Genomic DNA, 19,269 nt, shown 5'->3' with positions numbered 1-19,269 from the left:
CGACTTCGCTGCTGCCCGCGGAGCTCCGGCTCAACTCCGGACGGCTTTTTTCTGGAGACGGAGAGACACATCGGGGAGTGTCGTTTTGTTTTTTTAATCTTCTTCTGAACAACACTCCGATCTGACTGTGTGTCGATTGCAAAATGCTCCTCTCACAACCTCGGGGGCGTGTGCCCTCTGCTCTGCGGAGCTTGTCCAAGACTTCCTTTGCTCTGTACGTTGCTACGGCCAAAGTCTAGTCCGGACCACCACTAATTGACCACCTACTAACAACCACCATGGATACAGTCGCTCCCTCTCAACCACCCTCCCCCGCGCAAACAAAACCCCCGCCGAAACCGACTCCGCCCTCAACAAAGTCTCCCGCCATGTCACCCAGCCCATCTCCCAGGGTGCATCGCAGGCCATGCTGTACGCCACGGGCCTGAACGAAGCCGACATGAACAAAGCCCAAGTCGGTATCTCCTCCGTCTGGTACAACGGCAACCCGTGCAACATGCACCTGCTGGACCTGAATAACCGGGTGCGGGACGGCGTGCAGAAGGCCGGGTTGGTAGGGTTCCAGTTCAACACGGTTGGCGTGAGTGATGCGATTAGTATGGGCACCAAGGGCATGCGGTACTCGTTGCAGAGTCGGGATTTGATTGCAGATTCGATTGAGACGGTTATGGGGGGTCAGTGGTATGATGCGAATATCAGCATTCCGGGCTGTGATAAGAATATGCCTGGTGTGCTTATGGCGATGGGGCGGGTGAACCGGCCGAGTTTGATGGTTTATGGAGGCACGATCAAGCCTGGTTGTGCCGCTATGCAGGGGAATGCGGATATTGATATTGTCTCTGCGTTCCAGGCGTACGGGCAGTTTTTGACGGGGGATATTACCGAGCCGCAGCGGTTTGATATTATCCGGAATGCGTGCCCTGGCGGCGGCGCTTGTGGTGGTATGTACACGGCTAACACGATGGCTACCGCTATTGAGGTTATGGGTATGACTCTGCCTGGTTCGTCGTCGAACCCGGCTGAATCCGCCGCCAAGGACCTCGAATGTCTGGCGGCTGGTGAGGCCATCAAGAAGCTGTTGGTCGAGGATATCCGCCCCTCGGACATCCTTACCCGCCAGGCCTTCGAGAACGCCATGATCGTCGTCAACATCACTGGTGGTTCGACCAACGCTGTTCTGCACCTGATTGCCATCGCCGATTCCGTCGGCGTCAAGCTCGACATCGAAGACTTCCAGAAGGTCTCGGACCGCACGCCCTTCCTGGCCGACCTCAAGCCCTCGGGCAAGTACGTCATGGCCGACCTGCACAAAATCGGCGGTACGCCCTCGCTGCTCAAGTTCCTGCTCAAGGAGGGTGTCATCGATGGCTCCGGCATGACCGTTACCGGTGAGACGCTGGCCAAGAACCTCGAGAAGGTACCCGACTTCCCCGAGGACCAGAAGATTATCCGCCCCATGTCGAACCCGATCAAGAAGACTGGTCACATTCAGATTCTGCGCGGTTCGTTGGCGCCGGGTGGTAGTGTTGGTAAGATTACTGGTAAGGAGGGTACTTCGTTCACCGGTAAGGCGCGTGTGTTCGATGAGGAGGATGAGTTCATTGCTGCGCTGGAGCGCAACGAGATCAAGAAGGACGAGAAGACCGTCGTTGTCATCCGGTACACCGGACCCAAGGGTGGTCCCGGCATGCCTGGTACGCTTTCCCCCCTCCAACCCCAGCCTCACCCAAAACATATACTAATAACGACATAGAAATGCTCAAGCCCTCCTCTGCCCTCATGGGCGCCGGCCTCGGCGACTCCTGCGCGCTCATCACCGATGGCCGTTTCTCCGGCGGTTCTCACGGTTTCCTGATCGGCCATATCGTCCCCGAAGCCGCCGTCGGCGGACCGATCGGTCTCGTCAAGGACGGCGACGTGATCACCATTGACGCCGAGAAGCGCATTCTGGACCTCGATGTTGAGGAGCCGGAGCTTGTGGAGAGACGGAAGGAGTGGGAGGAGAAGAAGGCGGCTGGCCAGTTGCCGCCTACGGGGTTGACGATGAGGGGGACGCTCGGGAAGTATGCTCGGTAAGTTACTCTTTTGAGACTGGACTTATGGATATATGTGGGTGTGGTGCTAACTGGTGTGCAGGACTGTTAAGGATGCTAGTCACGGGTGTATTACGGACTCTGTGGAGTAAGAGTAGGGCTATGAATTGTAATTTTTATGTTATGTGCTAGTTTGGTTTATGGGATCATAAAAAGGGTTCTTTTTTGCATTATATGAATGGTTCAGAAAAGCAATTCATTTCTTTTCCTATATATACTTGCTATGCCTGGTGTGCGACTGTTTCCAGTCCCCAGGGGATACATAGCTGTCGACATAGTAAGAGGACGATGCTGTAGAAAAGCCAGGGCCCGGCGAGGCTCGTCTATAAATTCTCGACTAGACATGAGCTTCAACAATATCAGACGCTGCACATAATCACCCTTGTCCAATGTAACTCCAAATTCCTCGAAAAGGGAGACGACCTCCTGCCGTCCTTCTGCCACTGCAGCCCTCAGAGCTGCCTTCCTCGCCTTTTCACATCTCTTATGCAAGCCCCTTTCCAGAAAGACTCTAATTCAATCTCCTTGTGCATCCCAGATTGCTACCAGGTAGAAAGCATTGATCCCCATGGGAGTCAATGAGGCGCCTTGATCTAATAGAAATGCCACAGTTTGGGGGAAGCCATACTATGATGCCAAAAGAAGCGGAGCCTCTCACCACCACAGACCCTGCTTACATCTGCGCTATGGTCAAACAGTAGTTTTATAGTATCTTACGGCCTCGCATTGCACCAAATACCAATGCGGTGGTATCGGCAGAATACCTTTCCCAGTGCTCCATGTAGTTCAGCTGCGCGCCCATTTCTAGGAGAAAGGGATAACTTCATTTGTCCGTCATATAAAACACTCAATAATGTGTGATTCCAGAGCTTTTCAGCCATTCTCTTGGGCATGTTGTTGAAGTCAACTTGCTCTTGCAGTAACTTCAACATGCCAATGCTCCCACTTCTATTTCTCGCTCATAGCCTCGTAGGTAGTCGCTTGAAAATAGTCTTCGTTGTTCTTGAGACGTTGCATTTGGGCCGAAACAGTAGGAGCCGTACTACCTTCTCATACCTCCTAACGCCGCAGCTTTTAGGACAGTATCGGTAGATGGAAACTCTGCCTCCTGGTCACAGAACGACAATCTCCTTCCCTTCCGAGCACCGAAATATGCATCTTCCCATCAAAACCATATCCATGTATCATCGTCGACCACAGCACCCTTGTTAAGAAGAAATTTGACGACTTTCAAATGGCTATTGTAGTGGCCCTGAGCAGTGACTTTCTGAATACATCAGTGCGAGTGTTCACATTCACCTTGTTTTTGCATAGCTATAGCTCCTGGTCTCGCCATTACTGGATAAGTACACTGGATCAAAGAATTAGTCCTGCTATCAAGGCAGAGGTAATGGAGGGTCTATAACTAACCCAAGTGCGTCCGGTGGATGCAGTTAGAGAACATAAAGAATATATTAACATGCAAGTAATACACGTGAAAAAGAACCCTGTCCTCTGGAGATAGTAGGCCCCAAAGGCATCTCTGCATCGATTATCCTCGTATCCTACCGTGGAACACGCTGCGTTGATGACCTCTCAAGCAAAGGACTCTGTTCTATGGTCAGTCTCCTTAATTCGATGGCGCCGTGGCGTTAGATTGAGGCTACTTACTATTGATCAGTTGAAGCTGAACCTGGTCGTGGCGACTGCCTCTGGTGGATCCGACGGCTGTCCTGATAATTTCGCGAACAATCTCGATCAGTACATCAAGGAGGCACATCTTGCGGGTCATTCTGGTTTTACACGTTCAATGAAGATGTAGACAGAACACCTCAGTGTAGAGATATGTTGAGGTGTGAGTGTTTGCAAAATCTGGGGATAATGAAAAGACAGCTGCACCACATGTAATCACATGACATACTAGGACCAGTCACTGTAGGCTAAAGTCAATGATTGAATATCTGTGGACGTATATCCATTTGTACTGAAACTGAATACCTGGTCTTCTTGCAGCTATACAGAACATTCCAGTTAGATCTTTCTTTGTGCAATTATCCATAAACATGCTGTACATCTATCATTCTTAAATTCCTTAGTCGATTCTCAGTGGCTGGGAGTTTCTTTATTATTGTTGTCTTACATGGTTGAGAAAATAGTAAAATTCCTGAAGATGCTCAATGGCTTTCACCTTTTAGCCCTTACGACCTCTAAAGAATAACCCTTGCCCGATCACAAGAAGATGACCCTGACTTCGTCAAGATCTTGTGAAATTTCGCTGACCGGATGATGAAGTATCTCAACGTGGACCCTGCTGGAGGGGACGGTAACGTGAATCAAAGGCAAGAGAGCAACCTGAATTGGAGGATCGGGAGTGCTCCTATTACAAAAATAGCACTGCACTAGAGCATCTGCTCTCGGTGGCAGCAAATCTGGGTCATCTACCGCTTGTCAAGCAGCTCGTGGAAGAAGAAGGTGTTAGTCTACTTGGATTTACCAACAAAAATGTTTTATCTACTGAAAGGAGAAACTTTTGAATATTGCCATAATATCTCCGAGCTAAGATCTATTCACGTTCAACATGAAAATGGGGAATCACTGAAGAGGCACCCCGGGGGGAGGGGGGTCGCTAAGAATGATGTATTTGGAAATATCTTCCTGAATGCCGCGCATAAGGGCCATGTGGAAGTCGTTCGGTTCTTTCTAAGCAAGGGCGTCGATCGGGACTGAGCTAAATCCCGGAGATTCGAAAGAGAAAAAGGACGCTTATGACGGTTATTCCAAGCTTTGGAAGGTTCAGATGGTATTTTTAGTTGATATAAAGCGGAAATCGACGGCCTATACTGCTCTCGAACTCGCTGCACTGGGCGGCCATGAAGGAGTTGCGCGGCTACTGCTCTCTCAGCCCAGTCCCAGAGGATATAGGTCAGCAAATAATCATATCAGGTTAGTCACCTTGGCTGCTATGAGTGGCAACCTGAGTGTTCTGAAGTTGTTGGATAGGGAAGCTGATCACTCGTATTCACCAATATGGAAGGATATATACTGCCACTCATTGCTCGCCGCAGCGTATAGTGGAGAAACTGAAGTGATATTTTACCTACTGCAGAAAGGAGCAAAGCTCAAGTATTCTGAGTCCCTTCAAGGGGAGGATACTACTGCTCTGGGGCTTGCCGCTCTTCGAGGCCAAAATGGTATTAAACTCTCACTAGAACGTGGCGCGAAAATAGATGGATATCCTGACCATAAAGGAATGTCGCTTTCCCTGGCAGTGAAGAGCTACGGCATTCCACGAACAGTGGGATTGCTTCTCGAAAACAATGCCTTTATTCGACCTGGGCTTCTGGAAGATGCGGCCCGGGAGTCTCCGGTGTGTGTTATCAGGATTCTGGAGAAGGGTGTCCACAAGGGACTTGGAGATGGAGGAGACAGCTTTGAAGACTGCGGTGAATGAAGACCGTCTGGAGGTGGTAGATCCATTCATGGGGGACGGGGTTTCCTTGGGCGAGAAATGAGGTGCCATTGCAGAGCAGAGCTTCATAGGTCCCTTAGATGGCTTTTGAACATTGCTGACCCACGCTCTGTGAGATTGCTTGGCTATGCTTTCGAGAGAAAGCAGACTAGAGATCGTTCCTGTAGCTATTTAGACTCGATATCATCAGAAGAAACTAGCCTTGATAGCCACAAGGACGTTGACTTAACTCCGAGTATCATTAAGCGTACTTTTCAGACATAGACACATTTTCACCACAAGCCAACGCTGGAAACCTCTATATGTACAAAAACGAGAAAAGACATCAAAAACCCATTATCATGCCGGTTTTTACCTCCCAATCCACAGGTAATGCGATAAATGGATACTCTGAGCGCCGGAGAGAAGAGAGTTAGACGAGATAGATAGCCAGAAAAAAAAAAAAAAAGGAAACCGTTGTTGATACAGCGTGAACAAAGAAGAAAACCGATGGTTATATCGGTCCGCTTGCATAAAGGGTATGGATTTCCGGACCACTGACGTTTCGAGATCAAGGCGGTTCGGTTCGGTTTTGGTTGTTAAAATACAAACTGGTCGCGCCAGCGTTTACAGGAAAGCCTTCCTCACAACCTGCAGTTGAATCAGCGATGAGAATCTCACAATATCATTGCGTATGCACTTACAGCCCAGCCGCCTGCGACACCGGCCACAATGCCTCCCGAAATCGCCATGGGCTTAAGCCCGCGGGTACTCTTGAAAACCATTCCACTCAGACCACCAGCAATGATGCTGTTCGCGGCATCATGCTTCCCCCGAGCATACCCAATCCCCGAGTTGAGACCGTTGTACACCATAGCCACCACACCCGCAGAGTTACCGAGGAAAGGACCTCTTCTGGTGACCGAGTTCAGAACACCGTTCAGCCGGATCTTCGGAGGCGCAGTCACTGGTGTCCGCCTCAATCCTTCAGCAAGACCCCATACTCCTCCCAGCGTCAATCCCGCCAGATAGGTAGAGCCAGTTCCATAACATAGGTCATCCGACCATCCGCGGGACGGCAGAACGGATCGCGAACCGGGCAGTTCGTCGAGCGCGGAGTCTTCAAGGGTGATGTAGTCGAGAGTGTCTTGGTTCAAGCCAGACAAAGGGTGAAGTTGAGTAGGGTCGGGAATTGCGGCATCTGAGAGGAAAGATGTAGCATCCTGTGCGGCGGTCGAGGGGTCGAAAGGGTCGGATTGGGCCTGTTTGCGGCCACTAAACGAATCCCAAATAGCCATGGTGGAGGAATTGGAGGTGGGAAGGAGGACAAAAGGAGATCAAATTAAAAGGTATACAGGAGGAAGAAGAGAAATCCGGAGAAAGCGACAGCGTTCCACCTCGAATAATACTGCTTGCGTGCGGCGGCCTCGGGTTGACACGACGATATGAGGAAACCCGGGAACAAAAAATTCAGTCCCGTGACTGCCCGCGCCCGGACTAAGGTTTCCCCGCCGCTAACCCGTTTTGGTAGACCCTCTTCGAAAATCCATCGCGGGGAACAAGACTGCCCACGATACAGAGTACTGCTCAAGAAGATCCAATTGAATTCATTTAATCGGAAGGCTCTGCGCTGCGCGAGGCATGCGGGATCTGTAGGGCTATGGAAATTGACTCATCAACTGGTGTCCGCGGCGACACAAGATGGCCGGAGATGGAGACCATTTCGCAGAATATAGATGTGGTGCCGGAAGCCACGTTGAAAAAGATTTCCAAGGGCCCTTTGGTGGAATTCACGCATGAATGCGACGATTTTGAGTATGTTTCTGTGCATTTTGATCATACAGTATAGTGATCTAACACCTTTGTAAAGGAAAGTGAACCGGGTATGGCAAAGTCTTTTCAAGACCTTTTCTACAGCATCTATTTCCCATGACCATACGACGACCTCGTGTAACGCTTTGGGAGCTTTCCTAGATGCTGCCACTGCTTCCAAACCTGAAAAGACCAGACAGCTCGTCTATTCCCATGACACATGGCTTGCCGTGTTCGAAGTCTACCTGGACCGATTTGAGGACACCAAGCCCAAGCCCATGAAGCAGGTCTTGACTTCTTTGGTCAAAGTCTTAACGAAGCAACGCAGTCAAGAAGGTTCGGAGCAAATCTTGTCCAATATCGTTGATGAGACAGTTCCCAGCATCGTACTTGGCGAGCCTCGTTCTCGACGAAAGCCGTCCTTCGTCTCCTTGGAGATCTTCATTCGCAAGAATGCGATCACGCCGGCTGAACTGATCTGCAGAGTTCAAGATTGGCTTTTGAAAAATCATGAAAGATGGACGCCGGTTCTCCAAGATGACTGCAAAGCCCTATCGATAGATATCCCTCGATTCATAAGCCAAAGCCCCAGTGAATTTTGGTCCAGAGCTACTGCAGCTAAGATATTTGTCCTGGGTTTCCTGTCACAAGCGAAAAATGCAGACTTTGCTTCGTCTGCTGGAGCCACGCTTGCAGCCCTTTTCCAGAAACTAAAAGCGGCCCCAGACCCCAGCTACTTCTCTCCAGAGGAGACGCAAGAACTGATGTCATCCTGGGTTCCTCCAGTTAAACACGTTATGCTGCAAAACTTGGATGGTTTAGAGTTTATGTCAAATCAGATCCTTTATCCTTTGTCTAGCATTGACACTAATGGATTCCGTTTCTTCATGGACAATTTACCATACAAGAGCCTTGTCGCTGGCGACATGACCGATGGTTCTTCCGAAGAGTTCATGCTCCTCTTTACAGCATTGCAAGGGGCGAAGAAAATTGGACTTGTTCATGAAGATAGTAAATCTACCCCCATGAGTCTTCTAAGCCGCTAGCTTACTTTTATTAGGATATTTCTCTAAGGCTGCTTCGTCCAAGCAACCCAAAGACCAACCCCTGGTTGTGAAGAGTGAAGTCATCGGTCAATGTCTCCTTCATCGAGAACCCAGTATCAGAATAGCAGCCCTTTCCTTGCTAATTACAGCCCCAACCATAACCAAACCTGTTACTTCGGCTGCCATGCGATCTCTTCTCAAGGGTCTACCTGCAATGCACGCCGACCCTGATCCGTATATGCGAGGCGAGATTCTCAGCTTAACCCGTAGGCTGATTCTCCGTCTCAAGGGTGGTATCATAAAGGACAAAGAGGACCAGACCGAAGTCACGATGTCCGCAAATCAGAAGAAACAGCCGGCCTTTGCAACAAGCGATTCCGAGACCTGGGAATGCATGACCGCTTACCTCAATTTCTTGAAGTCTGACTTGCAGCCTACAGCTTCATATCCTCGTCATATCACTTCGCTGAAAGCATTGAAACTCATCTTAGAGGCTGGTCTGGATCCCCGAGTTCATGGTGCTCCTCCTCACAAAACAGACGGAAATGAGGTTAAGTGGAAGTTCGACATGGAAATATTCGACGTCAATCTTCTCAGACTATTAGTCGACCTCCTGCTTGATCCATTTGAGGAAGTGAGAGCAACGGCGCTCAGTCTCATAAATTTGTTTCCTCGAAACATTCTTTTGGGTGGTCTGCGCCAAACAGACCAACCGTCGGACACAGTGCTTCAACTTACAACAGCCTTGGAACGAGCTGAGAGGCTAGCAAGCAACACCAGTAGAGCTGATCATGCAGACACCGTCGCCAGGTTGCATCATTTGCTTTTCTGTGCAGCAGCTCCAGGTAGTGCCACGTCTGAGTCGGTCTGGTGGGAGACTAAGGCTGGAGTTGTCGATATCATTATAAAAAAGTTGGAAGAAAAGCTCTCAACTGCAGGTGGTCTTTTCAATTCTTCGATGCGTGATGCGCCTCTCCATGGCTATGTCTCTGGGCTCAGGTACATTGTTCTGACTCCTAACTTCTACTCCCTGATCTCGGATCAGTCAGGAACGTATCAAGGATGGGAGTCTGTTCACGCAAGGATAGTATCGCTCTGCGACAAGATTTGGAACGAGGTTAAACCAGTGCTCTGCATTGACTCTCCTGAGGGGCATACAGACGAACCGACCGAGGACCTTTCGGTTGGACCGAAGGATATTCTATCCTACTCCTGGCGTGCTCTACGAGAGTCAAGGTACGTATGCCTTCTGATACCTGTGAACTTATTTGCTGATTATTGTAGTCTTCTACTCTATGCGACTCTGTCGAACTCTAATTATGGACCCCAAGGGGAGCAAGGGCTCAAGAGAGCTGACTACGAGAAAATTGGAAGCGCTAGCTTCACCCAGCTTGCTGAACTCCGCCATAGAGGTGCATTCTCAACCGTGTCCCAAACGTTTGCCACTTGTTGTCAACGCTGTGGTCAATCGAAAGATCCAGCTATCTCCTCGCTACCTGATGCGTGGTATCAGGTAAGAAATGATAATCGTGATCAAGGAGAAGGCCACTGACAATTGATACAGGAAGCAAATAAAATCATTTTCGAGACGGCATCCAAGCTTACACGTCGTTCAGCTGGTCTCCCTGCACTGGTTACTGGAATTCTCACCTCCAAGCCCGGCGGGCCGCTGTTCAAGCATGTTATCGATGACCTTCATGAGATATCTCGCCTGCCTGCCAAACATGACACGAACAGTCAAGAAATGGAGCTACCTCAGGTTCATGCGATGAATTGTTTGAAGGATATCTTCACCAACACCAAGCTTGGTCCGCATACTGTACCTTTCATCATGTCCGCTCTCAATCTGTCGGCTGAGCGGCTTGGATCACCAATGTGAGTATTGGCAATACGATTTCGTTATCAGCAAGCTAACCGTATACTTAGCTGGGCTCTCCGTAATTCCGGATTGATGCTCTTCCGCGCCCTGCTGACACGAATGTGTCGACTTATTACCGGATCCAATCTAGGGTTCGGTGGGACCTCTGGGTCGGAGCCCGGGGCTCGTATCTCATTCCAGAAATACCCCGGCTTGGTCCAGCTTCTGTCAAGCCTTCTGGCATCGCCAGGTGCAAACCAAGACGGTGATGAGGACAACGCTGTCCTGACAGAAAGAGTTTTCCCCGCTCTTGAACTAATCGGTGAAAAGGTTCCGACATACGCTGGCCCTGATGAGATGATATTGCGTCAGCTGGTCCGCGAGCAGCTCAAGAGTCCTGTTTGGGGTATCAGGGAGCACGCAGCCCGTGTCTATGCGTCGCTATTGGATCGTTCTGATATCTTGGGCGAGGTTAGAGCGCTGCTTGATATTGACCAGGATGTTAAGACACAGAACTTCGTTCATGGAAAAGCACTCTGTGTCAGATTTGCCTTGCGGAGACTCGCATCGTCGTCTCTCCTGGACTGGAACAGTACGTTGCATCCGTTACACTCTCTTCGTGGGAATCCTTATATAACGAGGTTTAGGACAAATGGAAGAAGTGACTTCCATTGTGAGAGATGTCTTCGCCGCATTGTTTCCTCTTGCCCGATCGCCGTTCCTTGCTACAGCCTTCGTGGAGGTATTGGCGGACATCGCCGAAAAGAGTGTTGAGGTGGAAGTCGAAGGTATGGAATTTTATTTCTCTCCTATTCATGGCTTCCGTCGCTAAGATTCCACAGGCAAAATCGCACCCTTCTTAGATGAGATTTTCAGCACCTATGATTTCCACGACGTTCTGAACTACGTATTCGATTCATCTCATCCCTCCTGGAAGGCTCTAAGTACCACCCGTGCTTCGTCTCTACTCCGCAGAGTCCTCTCATGGGCCGAATTCCTGAGGCTCTTTGCTTCGAACAGAGTCGAGGAACTTATGTCCCTGTTCCAGAGTATCTCTGCTTTCGATTCGAATGCTGGCAGGTCGTTGTTGGAGAAGACGCAGGAAGTCTTTGGCGAAAAGGAGCAATACAGAAGCACGCTCCTCGATCTCTATGTGTCCGTTATCCTAGGAGACTATTCAGAGGAGGTAAAGGGAGAAGCAGTCCTGAACCTGGCAAACATTCTGGAGGTTCTGCTCGATTTCCGTCATGACAATATCAAGGGTGTTGATTTGCCGTGGGAAGCATTGAGCAAGCAATTGGACTCCGACGCGGAAGCACATACACGGAGTAGGGATCTAGCCGACGCAGAGTTACGCCTTCAAGGCAGCCTTCTTGCTGCGAGAATTAACTCGAGCCAGGGGCAATCGTTATCGGCGTATGAGTACGATCTCCGCAAGTGGGCGACGAAGCTTCGTTTCGCCATGCAGGAGGAAACGGTATGATTACTTCAGTCTCAGATTTAGTAGGGCAAGTGCTGACAAACCTTAGGAATTCACTACCAGATACGCAGCTGTGGCATCTCTAAACACTTTTGCACGTGTTCTGCGCCCGCTTGGCAGTCCTCCTCGAGTGGACCACATCTTCCTGGACGCCTACCTTGCGTTGTATGACATGCTGAATGATGACGACGAAGAGCTTCGTGATATCGCCACGTCGACAGCATCGTGGGTTCTTTCGTACTCTTCGGTATCTCTTTCAAAGGCCGTTGCTCTATCTCCTTTGAACGCTGCCAGTCTACTTGCGGAGTTCATTACACGCAACTACACCAACTCCAAGCTTCTCTGTCAAAAGATCATTCGCTACAGCACTGGACAAGAGCCCCGGATCGGCGGATCCATCGACACAACCAAGCTCGTTTCCGTTTCTGATACCATCTCCGAACTTAGAAAGGAGAGCACGGTGTTGTTCGTGGAGGAGAAGCAGAACCTGTTCATTGACGAAGTCCGCGAGGTCAATGTCTGGCCCAAGAAACTCTTATACCTCATCGAGGCATCATACGAGGACGCTACAGTGAAGGAACTCTTCGCCTGGGTATCCAGTGGATTGGACTATCTGGTCAAAATTACTTCTGACGATGCTGGCAAAGATGGGCTCCTGGGTTGGGCCGCGAAGCCTGAGATCTTTACACTGGGTATGAGGGTGGTCAACATTGCGGCGATTTTGGCATCAAAGGAATTCCCTGCTTCTGCTTTGTTGGGTGATGGTCAAGCTGCACTCGAGGGACAGCTTAAGTCGCTACTCAGTAACGGGAAGACTGCGTGTCTCCATCATGACTGGATTGTGGGAATTGAGCGTGCATTGGAGATCTCATGATGTGATGTGTAAATAGGCTTAGACTATAGACGAAAGTGGTATGGATCCTGTTCTTGTTTTGGTTGTATTCACTGGGTTGTTATTCACTGCGCGGGTTTCCTGAACAACTAGCAGGTGGCTATCAAAACAACAAAACCTCTTACACGGCAGTCTCGCCAAGCAGTACCCCAGTTTTGGTTCTTTTCAGTTTCGTCTTTATTCAGACAATCAAGATTCGTCGTATGTTCTAAAAGATGTATCCATGGCCCTTGTACCATTCTAACATGAGCAGAGCAACGTTCCGCGTCCGCGCCCAGACCACGAAATAGCTTCCAAACCAAGCGACGAGAGATTCAAGAGTAAGAAACGGTGAGCACATACCATACCCATCCCATAAACGGAGCAGACCCTGACTACTACAACCAAACCAGCACCATGCAGAAGAATATCACCATCTGCGTCATAATCCTCATCACCTTGGGAGCAGTAGTAACCTCCTGGTTGGCATTTCGCTACTGGAGAAGGAGATTCAAGCATGAACTGCTGGTGAGCTACCATATCGGAAAACAGCGCATACCAGTTAGGGACCTAGCTCCAGTGCAAGCACCCTCGACATCGACATCTAGCTCCGGCGGGCCAGTGGAACGGCTTGAGCGGCCTGCGAAAAAGAAGAGAGAGAAGAGAGTGACACGCGAATCAATCGCAGAACCCTTGGTCGTGAGACAGACGAGGGACTATGTGAACAGACAGCAAGAGACTATGACTGCTCATTCTCCTGTCGCTCCTGCTCCCTCTCCTCCCTCTACGCATACTTCTCCTCCCCCTACCACGATTACAAGCGCGCCACAAGACAAGGGGAAGCAACGCAATACGAGTGAGTGGTCAGCCGACGGACTGACGCCAGTTACCGAACAAAGCAGCCCTAGTGCACCCGTGCAGGGGGAATGGTCAAGCATGAGCAACGCAGAAGCGTCGTACGAATGGTGACAGGCAGCGATACAGTCGGGACCGAGTCAAAGGGAATGGGGTGAGGACAGGACGCAAAGAAAGAGAATTGGTAGTTGGGGTTTCTTTGTTTTCTCGGTTTATGGCCAGGTGTTTGCGGGGATATATTTTGGATGGGTTGTTTAGGCGGCGAACAATTTTGTTTCCCACGGCTCTCAGGGGCTCGAATTAGCTTAGGAATGTAACTATTTACAACATGGTTCTCAAGGACTCTTGACAACTTAATGAAAAATGAATTATAGCAAGAACTGGCTGTAAAGATGTGCTGCATAATTTGCATAGCTGACTAACTCTGCACAAAGGGTCTTTGCGGTGTGCCGGACCAGTGACGTTTCCCCGCGAAATCTCCAGGCAGGAACTGACGAACCATCTCTATTGATTGCTGTTGGTGTTGTTGTTTGATTTACACTGAATGCCGCATCTGCTTTCTATCTTGTGTTAGACTGAAGAAGGGCGTTGATCAGCCCAGTAACCATCATGTGGAACGACGAGGATAACAACCCCTACGGCGCATTCGACAACGAGGCCCAGCTGTCGGATTCGCTCCATTCCGCGGCTCTGTCTGGCCGTAAGCACAACGTTCTGGAACTAGCTGCTTGCGATTACTGATTCTGGTTGTCTATAGCTTTGTTTGATGAACAAGAGTCTACCCCTCCGTCCCCGTCCAGTCGTGCGTCCAGCCAGGATCCGCCCGATTTCCTGTCCCGCGAGAATGAGCTTAGTGATGAAGAGGATGAGGGGGCATACGGTGCTCAGCAGGCTGGTCCTGGATTCCTTCGGCGGAGTGTTTACGACAGTCGTATAGAGCAGATCCTCCACGAGAACCCTGAGATGCCTATTCTCATCACGGATGCGGGGAAGAACCATGAGGGTGGTGGGAGTTTCATTGTCTACACGATACGAACTGGGGTATGCTCGACCTGCTTGATGGGTTTCCGAGGGCAGATCTAATTATATCTACGCATAGGACTTGGAAGTTCGTCGACGGTACTCGGAATTCGCTTCTTTACGACAGACGCTCGTCAGCCTGCACCCGACCCTGGTTGTCCCACCTATCCCGGAGAAACACACCATGGCGGACTACGCTGCCAAACCGACCAAGGCCAAGGAAGACACTGCTATTATCGACCTCCGGAAGCGCATGTTGGGTGTTTTCTTGAACCGCTGTCGTCGAATGAAGGAGATCCGGGAGGATGGTGTGTGGTGGAGATTCATGGACCCCAACGTGAGCTGGGTATGTGCTGAAATCGATGTCGATTCATGACCTGGCGATCGTAGAATACTGACGCCTTTGACTGCTACAGAGCGAAGTCCTTCACTCGCCGCCTGCATCGTCTGTGCCGAAGAATCACCTACAAGCTCCTCCCCTCGATCCTGCGAATCCCACACCCGCCCATTTCTGGCTACCAATCCCTTCGGCTTCTGCGAAATTGAAATCCTCTGGCGGCTCCGGTCCGTCCACTACATCCCCAACTGATAATGCACCGCAACCTACGGGCGCACCTGGACCCGATATCCTGGGCCGTTTCCCTCCGGAGTCACGCAAATTGAGCGAGAAGGAACTGGACCCATACTTTATCAATTTCGAGGCATCTACGCGCGAGCTGGAATTGCTCCTGCAGGGAAATATCGAGAAGGTGAACCGGCGGACGCTGGCACATCTATCATCGTTGTCTGCGGATTTGATGGAGTTGGGAGCCCGCTACAATGGTTTCTCCCTGTCTGAGCAATCCCCGACCGTGGCAGCAGCGATTGAACGCGTAGGCCAGGCTGCAGATACATCCTATATCGAAACGGAAGAGCTATCAACGTCACTGAGCGCAAATTTCGCTGAGCCCATGCGGGAGACCTCCCAGTTTGCCAGTGTGGTGCGCGGTGTTCTGCGTTATCGGGTCCTCAAACGGGTGCAACAGGAGATGACCCTGGACGAGTTGGCGAAAAAGAAGACTCTCTTACAGTCTCTGGAGCGAAGTGAACAAGAGGCACAGCGAATTGATCAATTCCTTAACCGTTCGCAACCTTCAGCCGCAGGCGGCAGCACATCGGCTCCCTCGTCAGTCCCCAGCTCTACTCCCGGTGATGTAACTGACAGCGGAGAAAGACGCCCCAGCAGTAGTAGCAGTGCTGCTGGAGGCAGCGGAGCCGGCGGAGAAGACACGGCATCAATTGATTCCGACTTCCCACCCACACATGGGGAGTCGATCGGGTCCGCACCGGGGGCGTCGCAAGGGACAACAGCGAGACGACAGGAATATATGGCTCCGCCATCAACGACACCAGCGCATCGCAAAACCTCCAGTGGAACATTTGTGGCAAATAAAATCTTTGGACGGATCAGTCACGCGGTTCACGGATTTGTAGACGTTGATCCAGAGCGAACACGTCGAGACCAGATAGGAAAGACTAAGGAGAGCTTATCGCAGGTACGTCAAGTCATCCCTTACTCTCCGGTGTAATGCAGTTGCCTGGGGACGAATATGGAAGTTTATCTGACCTGCGATCTACAGTTGGAGCAAGCACTGGAGGTCTCGGAGAAGGATGTCAAGGATGCGAGCACAGGGGTATTGCAGGATCTTAAGCGGTTCCAGAGGGACAAAGAAGCGGATTTGCGGCGTTACATGGTGAGTCTCCTTTTTTTTTTTTCTGAGCAAGCTCAAACTACAGAGCACTACTGCTCCTTTATATGTCGAGACAAAAGTTAAACTCGGTTTTAGGTGGCCTACGCGCGGTGTCATCTCGACTGGGCACGAAAGAATCTGGAGACATGGACGGAAGCCAAGGACGAGGTGGACAAGATCGTCGCGCGATAGAGAAGACCGGGCGAGACAACGAGAAGGATTAAGGAGACATGACTAGGTATTGCTTTTTTTGTGATGGAGCTGCATGGGCGAGAACCGCAGCCAAATCCTGGGCGTTGGGGGGAGTGGATTCATTCTTTTTTTGGACCGGCATTATGATTGATGGCTGCTCGCTATTTGTTATTTTGAAGGCGTTATTCTTTGCCTGTAATATTTTGGACCCGTCTCAAATTCAGTTCCTTTTTTGTGTCATTTTATCGTTTTGGAGAAACTCTACGCACACCAAACACATGCATGCATTCGGAGCATCGGCTCTCTTTTCCCTCGGAGGATCCACGTCGGAACCAGGGAAGGAGACCAGTCAACTACTCCGAGCACACTGCGCTGCAAGTGGGATGCGCCTTGCCATGATGGGTGCTATAGTGCATCCTGTTATTACATGATCATCTCTTATGGAACAAAGGAACACGGCCGAATTATTGCAGGAGACAACGAGACACCGACTCCTTACAGTGCTACGGAGCACACTAAGTACAGCCCCGGGCGCCGCTCGCACCAGATCGACAGGCACTCCCTCCAGACAACCATGCCGTCGATCAATGACGCGCTCAGAAAGGCAAAATAAAGGGCAACAGAGCTTGTGCCAGGATCCCGTTTTTGGGATGAATCGTCGTTGCTTTCTCTTTCGGCCTTCTCGGGCGATCCTTCCCTTCTTTCCGGGATACGGGCCATGCTCTGCAAATAATGTGCTCATACACATAACAGCAGGAAGTACGTACTCTGTGCTCCATCGTGAGTTCGGAGTTAAGCTAACGCAGCCTGACTCGCACTCAGGAGCTTGTCTTTAGCCCTGTCCGCCTTTCTTCCCCTAGTCCGATCGCCGGAATGGGGCCCAGTTTAAGTCAAGTAACCTTTTTTCGACCGCCTGGAACGGTTTCGCATTCGTCGACCGCCTTTCCTGAGGCCTTCATCCGCATTATCGACCAGGCTGTTTCTGCATCCAGAGAGGAATGGTGGTTCCGCATTCCAATACGTCGCCTTGCCAGGTAATCGGCACTGCACATCTCGGATCCTCCTCCTCCCGCCCCATTATGATGCCCATTATGGGGGGATGTGGGCTGTACTCAGTGGCCATATGGGCCTCCTTTGGGAAAAATGATTGCTAGTTATTCGCTCTGGATGTGTCACACGAATGCTTTGAACCAAAAGTCCTCTCTTTGCTCTCCCTGACTCGATACCGGATTCGGGCAAACATGATCGCCCTCCGGACGAAATCACTACTTATCATGTTGTTTTCCCTCATGGCAGGCCGTTTCTCATTCATTTTTTTTTTTTGCGTTTGACGTGAAGAATTCCTGAGGTTAAAGTCGTTCATTCATTCGTTCATATTTCCATTCCTTCGTTCGCTGATCCCCCCCCGCGTCATTCGTTGTGTTGCGTGTATACATTCCTTAAGTATAAGAGAAAGAAAAAGAAAATGATCGCATCAAAGCTAAAGCTGCTGGCCTCGTTGTCCATCCTGTCCCTCGCCAACGCGGCAAGCATCCAGCAACCAAGATCACCACCCTCATCCTCCAAGGAACCCTTCGCCCAGACCCATGGAACCGACCTGAACATCCACGATCCCAGCATCGTCCGTGACGGAGACACATACTACTCCTATGGCGTCGACACACACATTCCCATCCATTCCGCCCCCAGCCTCGACGGCCCATGGACCAGACTCGGCAACGCCCTGGACGCCGACTCCGTCATCCCAAAGGGTGACCGCACCGCCCCCTGGGCCCCCAACACCATCGCTCTGAACGGCAAATTCTACATCTACTACGGCGTCTCGCAAGCCGGCTGCCGCGACAGCGCCATCGGCGTCGCTGTCTCCGACCACCCAGGCCCAGGTAACTGGAAAGACCACGGGCCCATCATCCAAACCGGCACCGGCAAGGGCTCGGGCAAATACCCTTTCGGCACATCCAACGCCATCGACCCCTCGGTGGTCATCGCAGGCGGAAAGCCGTACCTGAACTTCGGCAGCTACTGGTCGGGTATCTGGCAGGTGCCGCTGAAGGACGATCTCATTTCTCTGGGCGACAATGTGAAGTCCGACTCGAGACATCTCGCCGCTGAGCCAAAGGCCATGTTCCCTGGCGGGAACAACCCAGACCCCAACTGCCGGGATGACAGCGGCTCGCACCCGATCGAGGGCGCGTTCATCTCCTACCACTTCCCCTACTTCTACCTCTGGTACAGCCACGGAAAGTGCTGCGATCTGGACCCTAACGCCCTCCCCAAGCCCGGTGACGAGTAAGTCTCCCTCATTTCACATCCACCTTTCAAAAAAGCAGCACTAACAAAGCAACAGATACAGCATCCGGGTCGGCCGCTCCTCAAACCCTCAAGGCCCCTACACCGACAAATCCGGCAAAGACCTCGTCGACGGCGGCGGCGAACTCGTCTACGGCTCCAACCGCGACGTCTACGCCCCCGGCGGCCAGGCCGTCCTCTCTGATATCGGCGGTGACATCCTCTACTACCACTACCTGAACTCGTCTGTGAGCTACGACTTTAACACGGCCAAGTTTGGCTGGAACAGACTCGAGTATGAGGATGGGTGGCCTGTTGCGAAGTATTAAACATTGGTTTCCGTTCGTTCCTTGAGGTTTTCCGCTTTCGTTTTCATTCTCGTTTCTTGAGCCCTTTCGATTTTATACATATTTGGTTGGGGGTTTGTTTGGCGTTTTCTATTTTTCGACATTTCTACCTTCCTTGATTTGGGATCTTCTACGTTTTTCCTTTTTTTTTACTCTATCGACACTCCTACGTCTCGATTCGACTTCGATTTTGACTCGCTGCGACATTCATTCAATCTGTCGCTCCACCGGTACATATTTAACTTCATC

The 19,269-nt window shown here is 50.8% G+C and overlaps 6 protein-coding genes across 6 annotated transcripts; 5 read left to right on the top strand and 1 right to left on the bottom strand.

The window, feature by feature from the left end:
• Positions 1–143: 143 nt before the first annotated feature.
• Positions 144–2,185, top strand: ilv3 (dihydroxy-acid dehydratase ILV3; the record flags this gene model as incomplete). The annotated part of the gene is made up of 4 exons (XM_043280226.1): positions 144–214; positions 289–1,694; positions 1,754–2,072; positions 2,137–2,185. 4 exons carry the CDS (start codon positions 144–146, stop codon positions 2,183–2,185), a joined length of 1,845 nt encoding a protein of 614 aa, XP_043137826.1.
• A 3,962-nt stretch (positions 2,186–6,147) lies between these two features.
• TIM23 (protein transporter TIM23) lies at positions 6,148–6,818 on the bottom strand (the record flags this gene model as incomplete). The annotated part of the gene is made up of 2 exons (XM_043280225.1): positions 6,148–6,171; positions 6,225–6,818. 2 exons carry the CDS (start codon positions 6,816–6,818, stop codon positions 6,148–6,150), a joined length of 618 nt encoding a protein of 205 aa, XP_043137825.1.
• Positions 6,819–7,180: 362 nt separating this feature from the next.
• ACHE_50500A (THADA/TRM732 family protein) lies at positions 7,181–12,590 on the top strand (the record flags this gene model as incomplete). The annotated part of the gene is made up of 9 exons (XM_043280224.1): positions 7,181–7,335; positions 7,391–8,343; positions 8,393–9,614; positions 9,663–9,891; positions 9,943–10,253; positions 10,305–10,828; positions 10,884–11,024; positions 11,079–11,713; positions 11,766–12,590. 9 exons carry the CDS (start codon positions 7,181–7,183, stop codon positions 12,588–12,590), a joined length of 4,995 nt encoding a protein of 1,664 aa, XP_043137824.1.
• Positions 12,591–13,004: 414 nt separating this feature from the next.
• Positions 13,005–13,556, top strand: ACHE_50499A (uncharacterized protein; the record flags this gene model as incomplete). The annotated part of the gene is made up of 1 exon (XM_043280223.1): positions 13,005–13,556. One exon carries the CDS (start codon positions 13,005–13,007, stop codon positions 13,554–13,556), a length of 552 nt encoding a protein of 183 aa, XP_043137823.1.
• A 495-nt stretch (positions 13,557–14,051) lies between these two features.
• ATG20 (sorting nexin, cytoplasm-to-vacuole targeting pathway/endosomal sorting) lies at positions 14,052–16,276 on the top strand (the record flags this gene model as incomplete). Its single annotated transcript, XM_043280222.1, has 5 exons — positions 14,052–14,142; positions 14,200–14,483; positions 14,542–14,808; positions 14,879–15,997; positions 16,082–16,276. 5 exons carry the CDS (start codon positions 14,052–14,054, stop codon positions 16,274–16,276), a joined length of 1,956 nt encoding a protein of 651 aa, XP_043137822.1.
• Positions 16,277–17,849: 1,573 nt separating this feature from the next.
• On the top strand, positions 17,850–19,002 carry ACHE_50497A (arabinan endo-1,5-alpha-L-arabinosidase; the record flags this gene model as incomplete). Its single annotated transcript, XM_043280221.1, has 2 exons — positions 17,850–18,673; positions 18,732–19,002. 2 exons carry the CDS (start codon positions 17,850–17,852, stop codon positions 19,000–19,002), a joined length of 1,095 nt encoding a protein of 364 aa, XP_043137821.1.
• Between the last annotated feature and the right edge of the window lie 267 nt (positions 19,003–19,269).

Source organism: Aspergillus chevalieri, chromosome 5, assembly GCF_016861735.1.
Source record: "Aspergillus chevalieri M1 DNA, chromosome 5, nearly complete sequence".
In the NCBI taxonomy this organism is placed as follows: Eukaryota; Fungi; Ascomycota; class Eurotiomycetes; order Eurotiales; family Aspergillaceae; genus Aspergillus; species Aspergillus chevalieri.
Note: the sequence above shows the minus strand (reverse complement) of the source record. Positions and strands in the feature narration are given on the sequence as shown.